General features: G+C 53.1%; 1 protein-coding gene and 1 non-coding gene across 6 annotated transcripts in view; both read right to left on the reverse strand.

Annotated features, from left to right (window-relative positions):
- The window catches only part of CPAMD8 (C3 and PZP like alpha-2-macroglobulin domain containing 8), an 83,804-nt gene that overhangs the window by 13,218 nt on the left and 51,617 nt on the right, over window positions 1–18,969 (reverse strand). For 4 of the 5 annotated variants that reach the window (XR_006298297.1, XR_006298296.1, XR_006298294.1 and 1 more), the window contains 6 exons: window positions 13,408–13,706; window positions 12,554–12,779; window positions 10,832–11,008; window positions 5,625–5,706; window positions 2,656–2,812; window positions 2,447–2,521 (listed from right to left, as the gene is read on the reverse strand). Coding sequence is in view for 1 of the 5 variants with exons in the window: in XM_043586915.1 (XP_043442850.1) it covers window positions 2,447–2,521; window positions 2,656–2,812; window positions 5,625–5,706; window positions 10,832–11,008; window positions 12,554–12,779; window positions 13,408–13,706 (1,016 nt within the window). In the remaining 4 variants the exon portion in view is untranslated. The remainder of the gene's footprint in view (window positions 1–2,446; window positions 2,522–2,655; window positions 2,813–5,624; window positions 5,707–10,831; window positions 11,009–12,553; window positions 12,780–13,407; window positions 13,707–18,969) is intronic. The other variant, XR_006298295.1, reaches the window with a different exon arrangement.
- TRNAQ-UUG lies at window positions 14,651–14,735 on the reverse strand. The gene has a single exon. It is a non-coding gene; the product is annotated as a tRNA-Gln (tRNA).

The following is an 18,969-nucleotide window of genomic DNA, read 5'->3' on the forward strand; positions in this document are numbered from 1 at the left end:
GAGTGATTAGAAGCATTCGTGAATTTGATAAATGAGCAACGGTGTTCCCGTGGGCACCAATGGAGCCATGGTGTTAAGATAACTCTGCTTTTAGGCCGCCTGGGTGGTGCAGCTGGCTCAGCGTCTGGCTCTTGATTTTGGCTCAGGTCACCATCTCACGGTTCTGTGAGTTCGAGCCCCGCACTGGGCTCTGTGCCGTGTGGGGCTCACTTGGGATTCTCTGTCTCTGCCCCTCTCCCACTCCAGCTTTCTCTCACAGAAAAAGATATCTCTGCTTTAGATTGTTAAGATCTCAGAAAGCATGCTCTCCCAAAGCTCTCCATCTTTAGATCAGGACAAAGTATGGAAACTGCCCCTAATGTGGGGCGTTGAGATATACCATGTGCCTCCTGGGGCCTCGACACACCACAGTTAGGACCCATGTCCCCATAGGAGAGGACACAGAGACACAGGCACAGGGCCATGCAGAGACAGAGGCAGACACTGGAGTGACGTGGCCACAAGACTAGAAATGCCTGGGGCCTCCAGAAGCTGGAGAGGCCTAGAAGGACCTTCCCTTAGAGCCTTCGGAAGGAGCACAGCCTTGCTGACACCTGGACCTCAGACGTATGGCCTCCAGGACTGTGAGAGAATAAACTCGTGCTGTCTGAAGCCAGTTTGTGGTACTTGCTACAGCAGCCCGGACCCCGATCCAGGGGCCACGATCCAGCCTAGGGCACAGGGGCCTTCAGAGTCCGGAGTGAATGAAGACACACGTGACACAGCTCTAAACGTGTGACAGGGTCCGAATGACCTGGAAGTCCATTTAACTGGAAGAAGCAGCAGAGCCAGAGGAGACAGGAGGGGCCTGCCTCAGGGGATGCGGAGGGGCCGGGGTCCCTCGGCCTCAGAGGTGCAGGCACTCACCAGCCGCCCCCCGCCCCGAGTCCTGGGACTCCCTCAGGACCGCTGGCCATCCTAGAGGCAGGGTGTATGAGTTTGCAATGGCTGTGTAACAAAGTGCCACAAAGTGGGTGGCTTAAACAGTAAAAAAAAGACAAGGTGTCACAGATCTGGAGACCGGAAGTCTGAGGTCACGGTGTGGGCCACCGAGGGAAGAGGCTGTCCCAGGCCTCTCCTGGGCTTGCAGCCGGCTGTCTTCTCCCTGTGTCTCCACGTCGTCTTGCCTGTGCGTGTGTGTCTGTGTCCAACCCCCTTTGTATGAGGACGCCCGTCATATTGGATTAGGACCCATCCTGATGGCCTCATTTGAACTTGATTTACCTCTTCAAAGGCCCGAATCACATTCCGAGGTATGGGGGTGCTGTCTGGGCCCCCCACCACAATACGTTGAAGCGCTACCCCAATGTGACGGTGTTAGGAGGCGGGGCCTTTGGGATGTGATTACGTTTAGCTGAGCTTCTGAGGGCGGAGCCCCCACAATGGGCTTAGGGTCCTTACACAGAAAGGAAGAGACACCAGAACTCCCTCTCTCTCCACACGTGCGTACCAAGGAAAGGCCATGTGTGGACACAGCGGGAAGGTGGCTGTCTACAAGGCAGGAAGAGAGCCCTCACCAAGGACTGACTCAAACAGAACCTTGACTTGGGTTTCCCAGTTTCCAGAACTATGAGAAGTAAACGTCTGTGGTTTAAGCCTCCTGGACTGTGGTATTTTGTTTCGGCGGCCCGAGCTGGCTAAGACAGGGGGTTAGGACTTCAGGATATACATTTCGGGGAGACACGGTTCAGCCCTTTAACACGGGGCAAGGGGCCCTCCAGGCAAAGTGCACAGGACCTAGAAGATCTTAGGTCACGGCAAACCGTAGACCCAGAGGTTAAATCTGGATTGGGAGGCCACGAGTTCTGAGAAAAGCCACAATTCACAGTTCGTCACCAGGGGATGTAGAACCGATAGGAATGTTAGGAATGGTGGGAATGTTAGGAATGGTGGGGTCCCTACTCCCAGCATTGGGGTCCACCAGGGACGCCCTCACCGCAGGGAACGTGTTATACGCACCCCGCTTCACAGAAGCAACAATGGCTCTCCAGTCCCTGGGGACAACTAAACCTTGACTGGCTCCAGTACCCACTGTAAATGGAGGTTCTAGACCCTTCCCCCCAAAAAATTTCACAAATTTTGGTATAGGACTCCCGGAAGTGAGCCCATGGGTCACTAGCCAGGAACGTGATGTAGCCCCAAACAGGCTCCCGGGGTGTCAGATAGTCCTGGGACGTCTCGTACTCAGGATACAGCACCTCCACACCCCCCCCCCCCGACGATTGTCACAGGACCCTCTCAATCCTCTGCCCGGGCTACAAGAAGGTGAGCATCCTGGGACCACAGGAAAGCATGAAAAAGAGTGGAAGGAGGGCATCAAGGAAGAAATAAAGCCTGCCCGAGGACGGCCAGCCTGGCCTGCGGGGGGGACGCTGCCCACCCACTCCCCCAGCCGCCCTGTGCTCACCTCCGAGGCAGTGCCTGTCTCCAGGAGTGCAGCCACCACGTAAGCCGTCAACGGGACTGTGCCGTGGATCCCACCCTGCAAGAGGACTTTGGAGCCTCACCCTGAGCCAGAGGGGACAGCCCCTGACCTCCTACTGGCCCGAGACAGCACCGGGGAGTGGGGGAGGGGGCAGGGCTAAGGCACCAGAAGGAGGCGGAGAGGCCACTCACCTGGATGTCCTTGTTCAGGATCCTGCCCACGGCCGGGAAGGAGCCATCCCCCCGCTGCTGCTGGATGATCCAGCCCTTGGCAGCCGCCAGCTCCTGCGGGTCGATGAAGATGAAGCTTCGTGCCTGGGCAAAGGACTTCAGGACAAAGGCCGTGAGCCTAAAACAGGATGAGGCAGGGGCTGGGAGGGCCATGGGTCGGGGACGGTGGTGCAGAAAAGGTCACCTCCCGTGGGCACCCCGAGGAACCGTGCACGCTCCCTGCACTGCCCGAGTCTCTGCTTCCTCCCCTATAACACAGGAGGGTCCAGCTTGCCCTCTCGGGGGCTGTTGTGAGCACTCCAGGGAAGTGTGTGGGCACCCAGCAGGGCCCAGTGACAGAGGCCTGCCTCCCTGCAGCACCAGGGTCTGGCACTCAAGGCCTTCCCGGGAACTGGTCCAGCCCTGCCTCCCCCTGCCATATGCAGGAGACCTTCCTTGTTGCCCCTCCACAGCCACTCCCTGAGAGATCCCCAGTCTTCCAGAGAGATCTCCAGTCTTTCTTGGAAGCCTGAAGCCAGGTGCCTTAGATGCTTAGACGCCTGATGGCCCCACCCAGCCACAGTTGGGGGCATTTCAGTCCCTGGCCCTGAGAGTGACTTTAGAATGGGCACATGCGGTGATGCTGGGAGCAACTGCTGCAATTTTGCCACCATGAGGGGAGCAGCCACTGTGCTGAGAGAGCCCACAGGGGCCCAAGGAAAGACCCGGGGCCCCGATGCATTGTGGGCCTGCCAGAGTGGCCAACCCTGTGGCCTCCCCAGCACTGTGGCATGAACTGGCATTCAGAATTGCCTATCGGCCAGATTTCTGTGGCTTGAAGTTGGTAACGTTCCGCCAACCCACTAGCCTCAGCTACGTGTCCAGGCACGTTTCCCTTCCCGTTTACACAGGACGAGGTCCCACTTGTCTCTCAACACTCAGCCCACGTGCCTCTGCCCGGAGGAAGCCTCTCGGGCACCCCTGCTCTGGGATGGGCTCTCTGGACCCTCAAGACCCCCGCCTGGCCTCCCCACAGCCCACCTCTGGGTCACAGTTGCCCATCCCTGGCTTTGCGGCCTGTGCCTTGCCCACCCCGCACCCCTCCCCGCTCTGTCACGGTGCACCCGAGTGACTTAGTTGATGGGACCGGGGGATGAATGAGGGGGTGAAAAATAATCACGGGGGTGAAAAATAAACACTGGATGGAAACCAAGGAGCCAAGAGGGACGAGCGATAGAACTGTCGGCGGGAGAACACCCCACTCAGGACGGGGGCACGGTCCCCGCTCCTCAAAACCCGGTGGCTCCCCCCCGCCACGCCCATCAGGTGGCTGGCGTCCAAACAGCACAAACCAACAAGTGTTGGCAAGAATGTGGAGAGACCGGAGCCCTGTGTGCTGCTAAAGAAACAGGAAGTGGTGGGTCAGTGGTTCCCTGACAGGCTAAAGGTGGCGTTCCCATGCGACCCGGCGGTCCCACTTCTGGGGATATCCCCAAATACGAAAGCGGGGTCTCAAGGAGATATTTGTGCACCCGTGTTCCCAGCAGCTCTGTGGCCCTCGACACCATGGGAGCCCCCCCAGCTGTCCAGACTGATGAACAGAGTAACAAAACCGGGCGTATCCATACGCTAGATATTTATTACTCGGCCTTAAGAGGGAAAGAAACTTTGACACCTGCTCAGCGCGCGTGAATCTCGAGCACATGCTCGCAGTCTCATAAAAGCACAACGCGGGGTGCCTGGGGGGCTCAGTCAGTTAAGCATCTGACTGCAGGTCAGGTCATGATCTCGCGGCTCGTGGGTTCGAGCCCCGCGTCGGGCTCTGTGCTGACAGCTCGGAGCCTGGAGCCTCTTCCGATTCTGTGTCTTTCTCTCTCTCTCTCTCTGCCCCTCCTCCACTCACACTCTTTCTCTCTCAAAAATAAGCATTAACAAAAAGTTTTTTCAGGGGCACCTGGGTGGCTCAGTCGGTTGAGCGTCCGTCTTCGGCTCCGGTCATGATCTCACAGCTCGTGGGTTCGAGCCCCGCGTTGGGCTCTGTGCTGACAGCCCGGAGCCCGGAGCCTGTTTCCGATTCTGTGCCTCCCTGTCTCTCTTCCCCTCCCCTGCTCGCGCTCTGTCTCTCTCTCTCTCTCAAAATTAAAGAAACATTAAAAAAAAAAACAAAGTTTTTTCAAAAAGAGTTCTGGGGAGATGGACAGTAAGGACCGTATGAGAGGGTGAATGTACTCGATGTCACCGCACTGGATGCTTAAGATGGTGAAGATGATAAATTTTGTTTCTGTACTTTACCAAAACTAAAAAAAAAGGAAAAGGAAAAGGAAAGGAAAAGAAAGAAACTCAAGTGGTGGCTCTGGGCTCTGTTGACGTGAATCGCCAAAATGCGAAATAGCCCCATACCCTAAAACCTGTGCGTGCCTGCCCCAGGAGTCCGCTGGTCCCGGCCACTCTCCCTCCGGGACCCTGAAGCCCCATCTCTGCCCTGGACGCCCCAAAAGCCAAAGGGAAACCAGGCCCCAGGCTGCTGTGCCCACACACGCCCCCGACTTCAGCCTCCAGGCGGTGGTATGGCCTCTCCCAGCCCACCCCCTTCCTACTCCGGGTCACCCCTATTTCTGGGTCCAGTGGTCTCCGAAGAGACCAGAACGCCCAGGACCTGCTCCCGAGGGGCTGGAGGGCAGGGGCTCCACCTGGGGCACTGCGGCAACAGCAGCAGAACCCCCCTCCCTCGCCGCACCCGGGGCCCAGCACACCTGCTCACGTCCTGCCCTCTGAATCCCGGGGGAGCAGGGGTCACGGCTGTCTCCAATTCCCAGCCAGGCCCCCCGGTCACCCCGGGGATCTGGCCCCGAGCGTCCTGGCCCTGCTGTGCTGCGCGTGAGGCTGTGGTTCCGGGGTGGGGGGGGAGGTGGAGAGACCCCGCGGCCATGCCCTCCGGAGTGGGGACTCACCACATGCTCCCCGATGCGTCCCGATCCCCGAAGGCGCTGTAGGAGCCGTCCCGGTGCCTGTAGGTCAGCTGCCGCTGGTAACCTGCGGGGCAAAAGGAGGGGTCGGCATCCTGGCGAGCCGCTGGGACTGGGCCTCGTCCTACCGTGGGACCTCCACGTGATGTAATACTCCCATCCGGGAGTCCCACGCTCACAGCCGAGGCCCTGGAAACTGCCCCACCACCCACAACCGGAGCAACCCCACTCCACGGGTGCGACCGAAACCTCCACTCTATTCCTCTCGCTTCCTGACGTCACCTCTTTGTCACCCCTGCTCACATACCCATCACGCCTGGGTGGTCGGTGACGTGCACCATCTCGAGGCAGCACCCTCTGTCCCCGGGGGTGGGCACTATGCCACAAGAGCTTGGTGTGCTCAGAGAACAGAAGAGCAAGGGGGCAGGGGAGGGAGGGGAGGCGGCCACTCGGGCCACCCTGGGGGTCTGGCCTTGCTGCCAGGGCAGCAGGGGGGGCATGGGCGGTGTGAGCGGGGCTGGGACGCAAGGGGACATGGGCAGTGGGTGGTCTGTAGGGTCCAGGGAGGAAGCAGGCAGACCGGGCAAGGTGGGCACCGTCCAGGCGGGCAAGGACGACGGGCCGCCCCGGATCAGGTGGTGGAGACAGTGTGGGCAGAGACGCTGAGGCCCGGAGGAAAGAAAGATCTGGAGAGCAGCAAGGTTTGCAACTTCCCCGCTGGAAGGATGGTGCTGTGCCCTCGGAGGTGGGAAGAGAAGAAGGGAGCGCTATACCGGATGGACAGTGACCCCCCCCCAAATTCATGGCCACCTGGAACCCCAAAATGGGACCTTACGGGGAATAAGGGTCTTTGCAGATTCAATTATGCGGAAGATCTCCAGATGAGATCATCGTGGAATAAGGGAGGACCGAGATCCAAGGACTGATGTGCTTAGAAGACAGGAGAGGCAGAAATAGAGACGCAGGAAAAAGCCCTGTGAAGACGGAAGCAGGGAGCACGGGGATGTGTCTACAGGACGGGCTCCCCCAGAGCCCCCAGACGGAACCAACCCTGTTGAACCTTGACTTTGGACTTCTGGCGCCCGGCGCTGAGAGTGAATCTAGTCCTGTTCTGAGTCACCCAGCGGGTGGTACAGGCATCCCTCAGAAATACCGCGGGTTCGGTTCCAGACCCGTTTGCAATAAACCGTGTCAAATGAATTTTTTTGGTTTTCCAGTATATTTAAGAGTTATGGTTACGCTACACTGTAGTCCGCGAAGCCTGCGACAGCATTATGTCTAAGATAACAATGTACGTGCCTTGGTTTATTTAATTTAAAAATACCGGGGCGCCTGGGTGGCTGAGTCAGTTGAGTGTCCAGCTCTTGGTTTCGGCTCAGGTCCTGACCTCACGGTTCGTGAGTTCGGGCCCCACATGGGCCTCCGTGCCAACCGTGCAGGGCCTGCTTGGGATTCCCTCTCCCCTCTGCGCCTCCCCTGCTGTGCACGTGTGCGTGCGCCCTCTCTCAAAATAAATATATTTTTTAAAAATCTAAAAAAAAAGAAAAACTTTAAAATATCATGGCCAGGGGCGCCTGGGTGGTGCAGTCGGTTAAGCATCCGACTTCAGCCAGGTCACGATCTCGCGGTCCGGGAGTTCGAGCCCCGCGTCGGGCTCTGGGCTGATGATGGCTCAGAGCCTGGAGCCTGTTTCCGATTCTGTGTCTCCCTCTCTCTCTGCCCCTCCCCCGTTCATGCTCTGTCTCTCTCTGTCCCAAAAATAAATAAACGTTGAAAAAAAAATTTTTTTTTAAATAAAATAAAATAAAATATCATGGCCAAAAAGATGCTGACCGTCATCTGAGCCTTCTGCGAGTCAAAATCTTTTTGCTGGTGGAGGGTCCTGCCTCCACGTGACGGCTGCTGACTGATCGGGGTGGTGGTCGCTCACGGCTGGGGTGGCTGTGGCAATGTCTTAAATAAGACAGTAGTAAAGTTCGCTGCGACGAAGGAGCCCTCCTTTCACGAGCGACTTCTCTGCAGCACGCGATGCTGTTTGGTGGCATTTCACCCACGGTGGGACTTCTCTCGGAATCGGAGTCCGTCCCCTCAAATCCCGCTGCCGCCGCCCCCTCCACTCTGCCTCTGTGACGTTCTGAACCCTGTGTCGTCGTTCCAACCGTCTTCACGGCATCTTCACCAGGAGCAGATTGCAGCTCAAGAAGCCTGCTTTCCTCGTCCGTTAGAAGCAACTCCTCTTCCGTTCAAGCTTTAGCACGAGATCGCGGCAATGCCAATATAACAACAATCTGGAAGTTCGAAGTATCGCAGGAATCACCAAAATGTGGCGGAGTGAGCAAATGCTGTCGGGAAAGCGGAGCTGGTGGGCTTGCTTTGATGCGGGGCTCTCAGAAACCTTCGACTTGGAAAAAACGCCCTCCCTGCGAAGCGTCTGCACTTGTGAAGGCGGGCCCAGGAAACGAACACCAGCGAGCGTGCAGAAAACCGGTAGAGTCTGAAATGCCAATTGGCTGAAGGGCACAGGGTCTGGCTGTCCAAGAGAGGTCCGCGCTGCTGGTTACTACTAGGGGTGGCCTTCAAGGCCCTTTGCCGGGATGGATTCAGCAACCTGAGCGTCCCCAGCCACAGACTGAGCGGGTTTGGGCTTCCCAGCAGTCTTTGGTCAGCCCTCATCAGGCCAGATTTTCAGCCCATGGCAACCCACCTTACTTTTCCATCGAAGGGCTGTACATTTTCATCATGACGTCTCGCTGTTTCCTTTTCCCGTTGAGGACGGATGGTTCTAGATCATCAGGACTGCTTTTGGAGATCTCATCCAGAAGCACAGTCACTGGGAACCTTAACAGGCCAGGAGGCAGGAACCCCAGGCTCGCCTCAGGGATCAAGGCGCTCTCATGCCTCAGTTTCCCCATCGGAGAGGGGCCTGGCATCATCTGGGCTGGGCACGTGCCAGTCTTTCTTGAAAGCAGAACCCTCCAACGTTGTGGCCGTGGGCTCTCATCTCACCCTGGCGGGGACCTAGTGCCCTGGCTGGCTGATCCAGCAGAGCCTGGGATCTCAGAAGCCCCCACCACTCGCCCCTGAATGGTCTCAGGCTGGCTGCTTCCGGGACTCTCGCTTTGCTCATCTGGGAAATGAGGACCATTGGTCTGGGGGTGGCCGGGACGGTGACTTGGGGCAGCACGGGTAGAAGTGCACGGACCTGCCCGCTGGGGATGCCAGCTTCACAGACGGGTCAAACCTTCTCCTTCCTCTCCTTCACTCCACCTCCAGCCCAGGGCCAGAAGCACACCCCAGGAGGCCCCAGGACCTTGGCATCAACTGATCTTAACTCCCTTGCTACACACACAGGTAAGAAACCAAGGCACTGAGAACAGGCCCTACCTGAGAACACACAGCAGGTGCCCGTGACAGAGGCGAGGCTACGGTCTCCCTTGTCCCCCCTCCCTGCAGGGCCAAGACGTGAAGAGGAAGCTGAGGTCAGGGCACTCAGAGGTCCTACCCTCCACACACAGGGCTGCTCCCTACTCTGAGGATCTGATTCCTGGCGACGGAAGACATTCAGCGCTGCGTCATTTCTGATATTCGGTGCTGTGTTGTTTTTTTGTGAAGATATTCAACGCTGTATTGTTTAGGGGGGAAACTCGAGAAATAATCCCAACGTGTCTAAGAGAGGAGTTTAGCATGCCGTAGTTCATAAACGTATTATGATGGACATGGGGATTACAGGGAACGTTTCGTTTCTTTTCTTCTAAATGTTTACTTATTTTTTTTTTATTTTTTTTTCAATGTTTATTTATTTTGGGGACAGAGAGAGACAGAGCATGAACGGGGGAGGGGCAGAGAGAGAGGGAGACACAGAATCTGAAACAGGCTCCAGGCTCTGAGCCATCAACCCAGAGCCTGACGCGGGGCTCGAACTCACGGACCGCGAGATCGTGACCTGGCTGATGTCGGACGCTTAACCGACTGCGCCACCCAGGCGCCCCTAAATGTTTACTTATTTTTGAGAGAGTGCGCGCACGAGCAGGAGAAGGGCAGAGACAGAGGGGGACAGAGAATCCCAAGCAGGCTCCGCGCCGACAGCAGAAAGGCCGATGCAGGCTCGAACCTACGAACTGCAAGATCGTGACCTGAGCCGAAGTCGGGGGCTTAACTGACTGAGCCACTGAGGTCCCTTTCATTTTTCTTTTACTATACCTTATTTATTAAAAAAATTTTTTTAAGTTTATTTATTTTTGAAAGAGAGACAGACAGAATGTGAGCAGGGGAGAAGCAGAGAGAGAGGGAAACACAGAATCATAAGCAGGCTCCGGGCTCTGAGCTGTCAGCACAGAGCCCGACGTGGGGCTTGAACCCGTGAACCATGAGATCATGACCTGAGCCGAAGTCAGATGCTTAACCAACTGAGCCACCCAGGCGCCCCTATATCCCTTTTCTAATGTTTGTTATATTGCTATTATATTGCTCTGTTAAAAAAAACCCAACATTCTTATTTATTTTTATTAATATTATTATTTTTTTTTATTTTTAATGTTTATTTATTATTGAGAGAGACAAAGCGTGAGTGGGAGAGGGGCAGAGAGAGACAGAGACACAGAATCCAAAGTGGGCTCCAGGTTCTGAGCTGTTAGCACAGAGCCCGACACAGGACCCGAACCCACGAACCTTGAGATCATGACCTGAGCCGAAGTCGGACGCTTAACCAACTGAGCCACCCAAGTGCCCTTATTTTTATAATTTTTTTTAATGTTTACTTATTTTTGAGAGAGAGACAGAGAGAGCAAGCGAGCGCGAGTGAACAGGGGAGGGGCAGAGAGAGGGAGACACAGAATCCAAAGCAGACTCCAGGCTTTGAGCTGTCAGCACAGAGCCCGATGCGGGGCTTGAACTTGCGAACTGTGAGATCATGACCTAAGCCAAAGTAGGATGCTTACCTGACTCAGCCACCCAGGCGCTCCCCCCAAAATCTGCATTTTTTAAAAGGTGCATCTCCTGTCCCCATAGCTGATTCCCAGCATTCAGAGCCTTGTCCTAAGGGGTGCAGACACGGGGCTCCTGCTGACAGCGACCAGGCGGGGGCTACCCCAAGTGGCCTCTTCCGCTCCCTTCCGTCCCTCCACATCCGCTGCACCAGGCACGTGGGCTGCCTCCCTCCCCGTGTCCTCCGCACAGTCACCCAGCCCCAGTACCTTGTACCAGGTAGTCCGTGGTCTCCCGCTCCACCTCCGGGCTGAGCTGCCGGGTTTTCTGAAGATACTTGAGGACAAAGATGTTGGGCGCAAAGTGGATCATGTTTTGCTCTCCACAGCCGAAGGGCAGCCGCAGGAGGCTGCTGAGGTGGTTCAGGGTCGGCCCCATGACGTCTCCTGGTGGGAAGGAGAACAGGGCTGGGCTGCAGGCTGGCCTCAACTGGCGCCCTGGTTGTACTCAGGACGGCTTTCCCCGGGGCGGCCTGTGGCCTCACACCAGCTCCCCACCCTCTGACGGCCGGCGCTGCCTTTGGGACTGGACCATGCCCTGTGCTCACGTGGCCCACCGGGTGCCCTGGCTTTGGCCGCCACCTGCTGGAACTCTCCCACACGCCTCCCTCTCTGCTCTCCAGTCTCAACTCGGTGTTCTCTCTCTCTCTCTCTCCCTTTTCATTATCCTGAATGCTCGTTTCTTTTTGGCTTTTAAAACGGGTACATTTAAAGCTATACGTTTTCCTCTAAGTACGACTTTGGTTGCATCCCACACGTTGACGGGTCAATCCAGTCACTGGTTCCATTTTAAATATTTTTTTTTTCTAACTTCCAATAGGAAATGTGATTTTCTCTTCAACCACAAGTATTTAGATCTTTAAAAAAAGTTTCTGTACACACACGATATTGTTGGTATACTTTTAAGTTCTTTTTTTTTTTTTTCTTTTTGATTTCTCTTGTGCTTTCCTCCCTTCAGCACTCTGTCTTCCTCTTCTTGGCCTCTCTGCATCACACATGGCTGAACTCCTGCTGTTCCTGATCACACCTCCCTTCCTTCCTTGGCCTTTCCTCCTGCCCCACTGAGGCTGCCACTGCTCCTGCAGCCTCCATCCATGGCAGGGCCTGCCTGGCTACTTTCTCATCACCCTTCTCCGGGCTTTCCAGCTTCTTCTCCACCTTCTATTCCACTATGCTGAAGGCACTGGCACACAGGTCCTGGCCTTTACCCCCTCTCCATCCCTGCCCATCTGCTGGCTTCCCTTCACCCCTACCCAGTCCACTGACCCCCACGGCCATCTCTGACTCAGAAATGATAAACTCCCACTTCTTTTGATTGGGCCACAATCACCAACCTGTCTGGGCCCCAGGACTTCTGTTCTCCAGTGTGAGAGAGACCTGAGACCCCCGCATTGAGGACTGTCTGCCCTTCCTAGCCTCTTCCCCTCTTCCCAGCCTTCCAATACCCAACACCACATCCATCACAGAGGCCCCACTTTCCACTCCTGTAGTTGGGCTACAGGAGACCACCCACACCCTCCAGACCCCTCGTCACAGCCACTCGCTCCTGCTCAGGGAACGTTCTGGAAACTTGCCCCCCTCACCAGGACCCCCACCTTCTGCCCCGCACCCGGCTGACTTCACCTGCACTTTCTGTCCTCTTGAGCATCACCCCATGCTCACTGCCCTCATGGAATTCGCCACCTGCCCCTCGTGGTTGCTTCACACAGGGCTTGGGTGGGCAGACTGGGAACTCCTCGAGGACAGGGCTGGGGTCATCTCAGGGTCTGCCCCGGCATGGAGGAAGCACCAAAGTGGCTGGTCAGGTGAGGCCCCAGGGGCACAGATTCCCCAGCACAGGTTGATGCGAGACCAAGCCCGGAGCGGATACCCTGCCCCTCGGCCTCAGTTCTCGCTTCTATACTCCCCAAGCCAGCAACAGGGCAGACGCACCTATGACAGAGGCTGCTGCCCGCTCTGACCCAGGGATGGCGCTGTGCGGGACTCCCAGGGTAAAGGCCTCACTGTAGCTCTCGTCCACCTCCACCTTCTTCCAGATGCGGAACTCACCCATGGAGCCCCAGCCAGTGGAGAAGCCGATGAATCGGACCTCCGGTGGCCTGGGGAGGGTCCAGGCCATGATGACAGACTCATTGGAAGGCTCTGGGCCATGGCCAACCTGGAAAAAGAGGCCAAGGCTGCTGGCTGCTGAATGCTGAAAAGAAGCGCTCAGGCAGCAGTGACACTGGCTACAGGGCTCACAGAGAAACCAAGGGTCACCTCATCCATTAAATGGCCAACAAGAGACACAAGCATAGCACGTACAGTTTGCCAAGTCATCAGTTCCCTGTAACCCCTGGGCCTTTGCACATGCTATGCCCTCTGCCTGGAACATCCTCCACTCCCTAGTTTGCCTGGTGAACTCCTATGCATGCTTCAAAACCCAGTTTGGCTATGTCCCTCCTCTAAGAAGCTGTTAGCTGCTCCTTTCCTATGTCCTCTTTGCCTGGCCCGTAAAATGCCCCAGGCTCGATTTCACCTGCTTATATCCACTTTCCTTCCCCACGACGATCCTCTATACTTCAGCTCCCAGGTCCCCTGGGTGCCTCCTCCACCACAGCTCTCACCTTTTTATTTTATTTTTTTTATAAGTGACTCTAGGCAGACTGTGAGCAACCTGAGGTTGCGCCCTGTGTTTATCCCCCCCCTCCTCCTCGCCCCCTGTTAAGAGCTGGACACAGAGTAGGAAGCAGCAAATGCCAAGGAGCCCGGGGTTCCCACGCCCACCCCAGCCAGCCCAGCCGTGCCTGGATGAACCCGCCATGCCAGCTGATCCAGAACGTTCTGAATTCATCCCAGGACAGGATCTTGGCCGTGTACGTGCTGGCCACGGGGTCGCCCATCTTGCTGGTGGAGATCCAGGACCTGGTGTTCTGGTGCCCCCCCAGGACAATCTCTATCATGCCCGCTGTGTCCTGGGGTCCGGCGGACAAGGCCACGCGGGCATCATTGTGGGCTCGCACGGCCACATCAAAACGGGTGAGCCACAGCGGCCGCTGCACGTACTGGAACTCGTACTTGTTGGGCGTGGAGATGTGGACTCTCTCTGGACGGAGAGAAGGAGAGAGGGTGTTGAGGGGGCACCTGGAGGCATCCTGCCTCTCCCTGCCTGTGCCCAGAGCTGAGGATCAGGGCCCCTGGGGGGCCCGTCTCACTGTGGCTCTGCAGGCAGCTTCCTGAGCAACGGCGAACGGAGACGGCTTACCCACAGCTTTGCCGAGGGCACACGAAAGAGGAGATGCTCACGGGGCTAACTCCTACAAAAGCCCTGTACAGCCAGAGACTGCAAAATGCTGTTGCAGCTAATTCAGACCCAAATCAAGGGAGAGCCAGACCGTGTTTGTGGGTCAGAGGACAACACGGCAGATACGGTAATTATTTCTCAAACTGACACACGGATTCGCGGCGATCCCAGTCAGAATCACGGGAGGGTCTTTTGCGGAAATGACAAAGCCGATTCCACAATTTATATCGAAACGTAAAGGACCCAGAGGGTCAACACAACTTTGAAACGGAACCAGGTTGAAGGACTCACACCTGTGACATTGAGACGCGCTCGGAAGCGGCAGTAATCACGACAGTGTGGTACGGACATCAACCCAGGCTCACCAGAACAGCGAAGGGAGTCCAGACGCGGACCCGCTCATGTGCGAACAACTGATTTGCAACAAAGGTGAGAAGGCAATTCAACAGTGAAAATCCTTTCAACAGAGGGTGTCGGAACCACTAGTTACCCAGAAGCAGAAAAGGGAACTCAGGTCCACACCGCGCGTGGTTTTCCAAGGACCAACTCAAAACGGATCAGAGCTATTTTGTAAGCGTACAGCCTAATGCTTACAAACGTGGAGGAATTGGAAAAGATTTCTTTCTTTTAAAATCTTTTTTAAGTTTATTTTATGAGAGAGGGACAGAGTGCGAATGGGGGAGGGGCAGAGAGAGAGGGAGACACAGAATCGGAAGCAGGCTCCGGGCTCTGAGCTGTCAGCCCAGAGCCCGACGCGGGGCTCGAACCCACGAACCGTGAGATCATGACCTGAACCAAAGTCAGACGCTTAACCAACTGAGCTACCCAGGCGCCCCAAGATTTCTCTTTTTTAAAGTTCATTTATTCATTTGGAAAGAGAGAGAGAGCGCACACGTGGGGGAGAGGCAAAGAGGGAAAGAGAGAATCCCAAGCGTGGAGCCTGGTGCGGGGCTCAAACTCATTAACTGCGAGATCATGACCTGAGCCATAATCAAGAGTTGGACACCCAACCAACTGAGCCACCCAGATGCCCCTGGAAAAGATTTCTTTTAGATACAGCAAAAGCATAATCCATAAAATGAAAAACTGGTAAACTGGGCCACATCAACATGAAAAACTTCTAAAAAAAAAAAAAAAAGAAAGAAAAGAAAAACCTCCGGTCTTATAAACACACTATTAAGAGAAAAGACAAGCCACATATTGGGAGAAATGTCTCTGCGAAGCATTCATCTGATAAATGACTTGCAACAAGAATAAATTTATAAAAACTTCCAAAAGTCAACGTAAAATAAACATTAAAAGATCTAACCAGACACTTCACCGGAAAAGATACATTAATAGTAAACAGGCACATGAAAAGATGCTCGAATGAGGGAAATGCATATCAAAACCAGAATAAGATACCATCAGGCACCTATCGGAAGGGCGAAAAGTAATCAGAGGGACAACACCAGGTGTGGGCGAGGAGCGGGAAGAAGTGATTCTCGCCCCCTGCTGGTGAGAATGCAAAATGGGACTACCACTTTGGAAAACAGTGTGATCATTTCTTAAAAGGTTGAACACATACCTACTGTATGATTTAGCTATTTCACTCATAGGTACAGACTCAAGAGAAAGGAAAACATATTATCCATACAAAGACTTGCACATGAATATTCATAGAAGCTTTATTGGAAATAGCCCCAAACTAGAAATAACTCAAATATCCATCAGCAGGTCAATGAACAAAATGCAATACATCTATTCAATGGAGGCCCACTCGGCCTTAAAATGATTGAATTAGTGATACACACAACGTGAATGAATCTCAGCATTTTTATGCTGAGTGAAAGAAACCAGAGAAAAAGACTACATTTTTATGATTCCATTTATATAAAAGTCTAGAAAGTGCGAAGTAATCTATAGAGACAGGAAACAGGTCAGTAGTTCCCTGGTGACAAGACTAGAAACAGGGGTGAGTGATTACAAGGGGGCATGACTTTTGGGGTTAATGGAAATCTTCATTATCTTAGATGTGGTAGTTTCACAGATGTACACAGATGTCAACACTTCCCAAATTGTACGCCTAAGATACGTGTGATTTATTGTATGTCAATTATACCTCAATCAACATGTTAAAAATATTACTGACTTTACTTTGAATACAACTGTACATTCAGCCTAGTGTAAATTATGATTTTAAAAAAGTAGAAACAGGGGCACCTGGGTGGCTCAGTCGGTTAAGCATCCAACTTTAGCTCAGGTCATGATCTCACAGTTCGTGGGTTCGAGCCCTGTGTCAGGCTCTGTGCTGATAGCTGGAGCCTGGAGCCTGCTTCAGATTCTGTCTCTCTCTCTCTCTCTGCCTCTCCCCCAGCACTTTCTCTCTCTCCCTCTTTCTGTCTCAAAAATAAATAAACATGTACAAAATAAGAAGAAAATTCTATAGTGGTCAAATTCTGGAACAGTCATTTGATAGAACATACTGAAGCTGTTTTGAAATGCTGTTTATGAAGTCTTTACAATAAACAAAGAAAAGTGCTCGAGATGTGTTAAATGAGCAAGGCAGACCACAGAATTATTTAGCTCACGAGTCACAACTATGTTAAAACAAACAATAATCAACCGTATGCAACCAAATCTAACAAAATGTTAGAAAAGGTCATCTTTGGATGAGAACCAGAGGAGATATTTTTCCTTCTTTCTATCTTCCTAAGTTTCCTGTAATACACAAGTATTGCTTTTGCTTTTCCCAATTTTTAAAATTGTGGTAAAATACAAATAATGTAAAGTGTGTCTGTCCTCTTAATCATTTCTATGTGTCCAGTTCAGGAGTATCAAATACAGTCCTATTGTGCAAACATCATCACTGTTTCTCCTTGCAAAACTGTAACTCTGTCCCCATTAAACACTAAGCTGCCATCCCCTCCCCACAACCCCTGGCTCCCACCATCTACTTTCTGTCTCTCTGATTTTGACTTCTCTAAGTACCTCATATTAGTGGACTCATACGGTATTTGTACCTATGTGTCACTTTTAAAAATGTTTTTATTTTACTTTTGCTGAGATAACTGTACATTCACATATGACTGTAAGAAATAACACAGAGAGGGGCGCCTGGGTGGCGCAGTCGGTTAAGCGTCCAACTTCAGCCAGGTCACGATCTCGCGGTCCGTGAGTTCGAGCCCCGCGTCAGGCTCTGGGCTGATGGCTCAGAGCCTGGAGCCTGGTTCCGATTCTGTGTCTCCCTCTCTCTCTGCCCCTCCCCCGTTCATGCTCTGTCTCTCTCTGTCCCAAAAATAAATAAATGTTGAAAAAAAAATTTTAAGAAATAACACAGAGAGATTGTCCTCTGGACCCAGTTCTCCCCAGGGGTATCTGGCAAGATTCTAGTACAACATCACAACCAGGATATTGACATCGATACAACCCATTGATCTTGTTCAGATTTCCCCAATTTTATTTGTACAAGATCCCTCCTATTGGCCTTTATCACCATACCCACACTCTTCCTCCCCATCCCAGCCATGGCTAATATAACCTCCATTTCGAAAATTTTGTCATTTCAAAAAATACTGCAAACAGAATAATTTATGGACCCTATTGGGATTGAGGGTTTTTTTCCCCCCCACTCAATCCCCTTCACCCAGATAGCTGCGTATGTCAATAGCTCATTCCTTTTTATCACTACATAGCATTCCAAGGTAGGAATGTACCGTGATTTGCTTATCCACTCATCCACTGAAGGGCACCTAGGCTGTTTCCAGTTTGGGGCTATTACAAATAAAGCTGATATGAACATTTATGTACGGGTTTTTGTGTGAACATAAATCTTTGTTTCTCTGGGGAAAATGCCTCATAGTGCAATTTCTGGGTGGTACGCATGGAGCATGCGTAGCTTTTTAAGAAACTCCCAGCAGCAGCCACACCATTTTACAATTCCCACCAGCAACGTATGAATGATCCTCTTTCTCCCCATCCTCGCCGTCTTTTACTGCTGTCACTATTTTTTTTTTTACTTTAGTCATTCTGATAAGCGTGCCTTGACAACTTACCGTGCTCTATTTTGCATTTTGCTAACGGTTAACGATGTCGAACGTCCTTGTGCCTATCTGTCACCTGTATGCCTTCTTTGGTGAACTGTTTGTTCCTTTTTCCCACTTTCTAACTGGATCGTTTGATATTCTAGATACTAGTCTTTTGTCAGACCTGTGTCCGGAAGTATTTTCTCCCAGTCTGTAACTTGTATTTCCTCCTCTTAATGGCATCTTTTGCAAAGCAGTTTTTCATTTTGATAAGGTCCATTTATGAGTCTCCTTTTATGGGTGATGCTTTTTGGTATCATGTCTAAAAACCCTTTACCCAGCCCCAGATCCCAAAGGTTTCTCAGAAATTTTCTCACAAATTTTTCCTAAAAGTTTTATCATTTTACATGTAAGTCCATGATCCATTTGAGTTAATTCTCATATGAAGTGGGATCTTTAGGTCAAAGTTCATGCTTTTACCAATCATGTCCAATTACTCTATCACCATTTGTTGAAAAGGCTCTCGGGGCGCCTGGGTGGCACAGTCGGTTAAGCGGCCGACTTTGGCTCAGGTCACGATCTCGCGGTCCATGAGTTCGAGCCCCGCGTCGGGCTCTGGGCTGACAGCTCAGAGCCTGGAGCCTGTTTCCGATTCTGTGTCTCCCTCTCTCTCTGCCCCTCCCCCGTTCATGCTCTGTCTCTCTCTGTCCCAAAAATAAATAAACATTGAAAAAAAAAAATTAAAAAAAAAAAAAAAGAACTTGTTTGCTATTAAAAAAAAAAAAATTTGTTTCAGCTTGTAAGTGATGCATTGCTGTTTAATACACAAAGGGCGGGGGGGGGGGGGGGCGGGTGAATGTCAAGAGGAAGCCTGTGTCTAGAGTGGTCCATGTGGGGCCGGTCACGCTGGATGCCTTGGCAACAGGGAGGTGCTGTACCTGGGGAGCCGACAATCCCCGGGGACTCAGCTCAGATCCTCAGCTCGGCCACCTGGCAAAGCCTGCTGGGTGCTGCCCAGTGCCAGGCCAGGCCTGAGCTCCTCTGGGAGGGGCCGGACAGGG

This window comes from Prionailurus bengalensis, chromosome A2 (genome assembly GCF_016509475.1).
Source record: "Prionailurus bengalensis isolate Pbe53 chromosome A2, Fcat_Pben_1.1_paternal_pri, whole genome shotgun sequence".
Taxonomy (NCBI): Eukaryota; Metazoa; Chordata; class Mammalia; order Carnivora; family Felidae; genus Prionailurus; species Prionailurus bengalensis.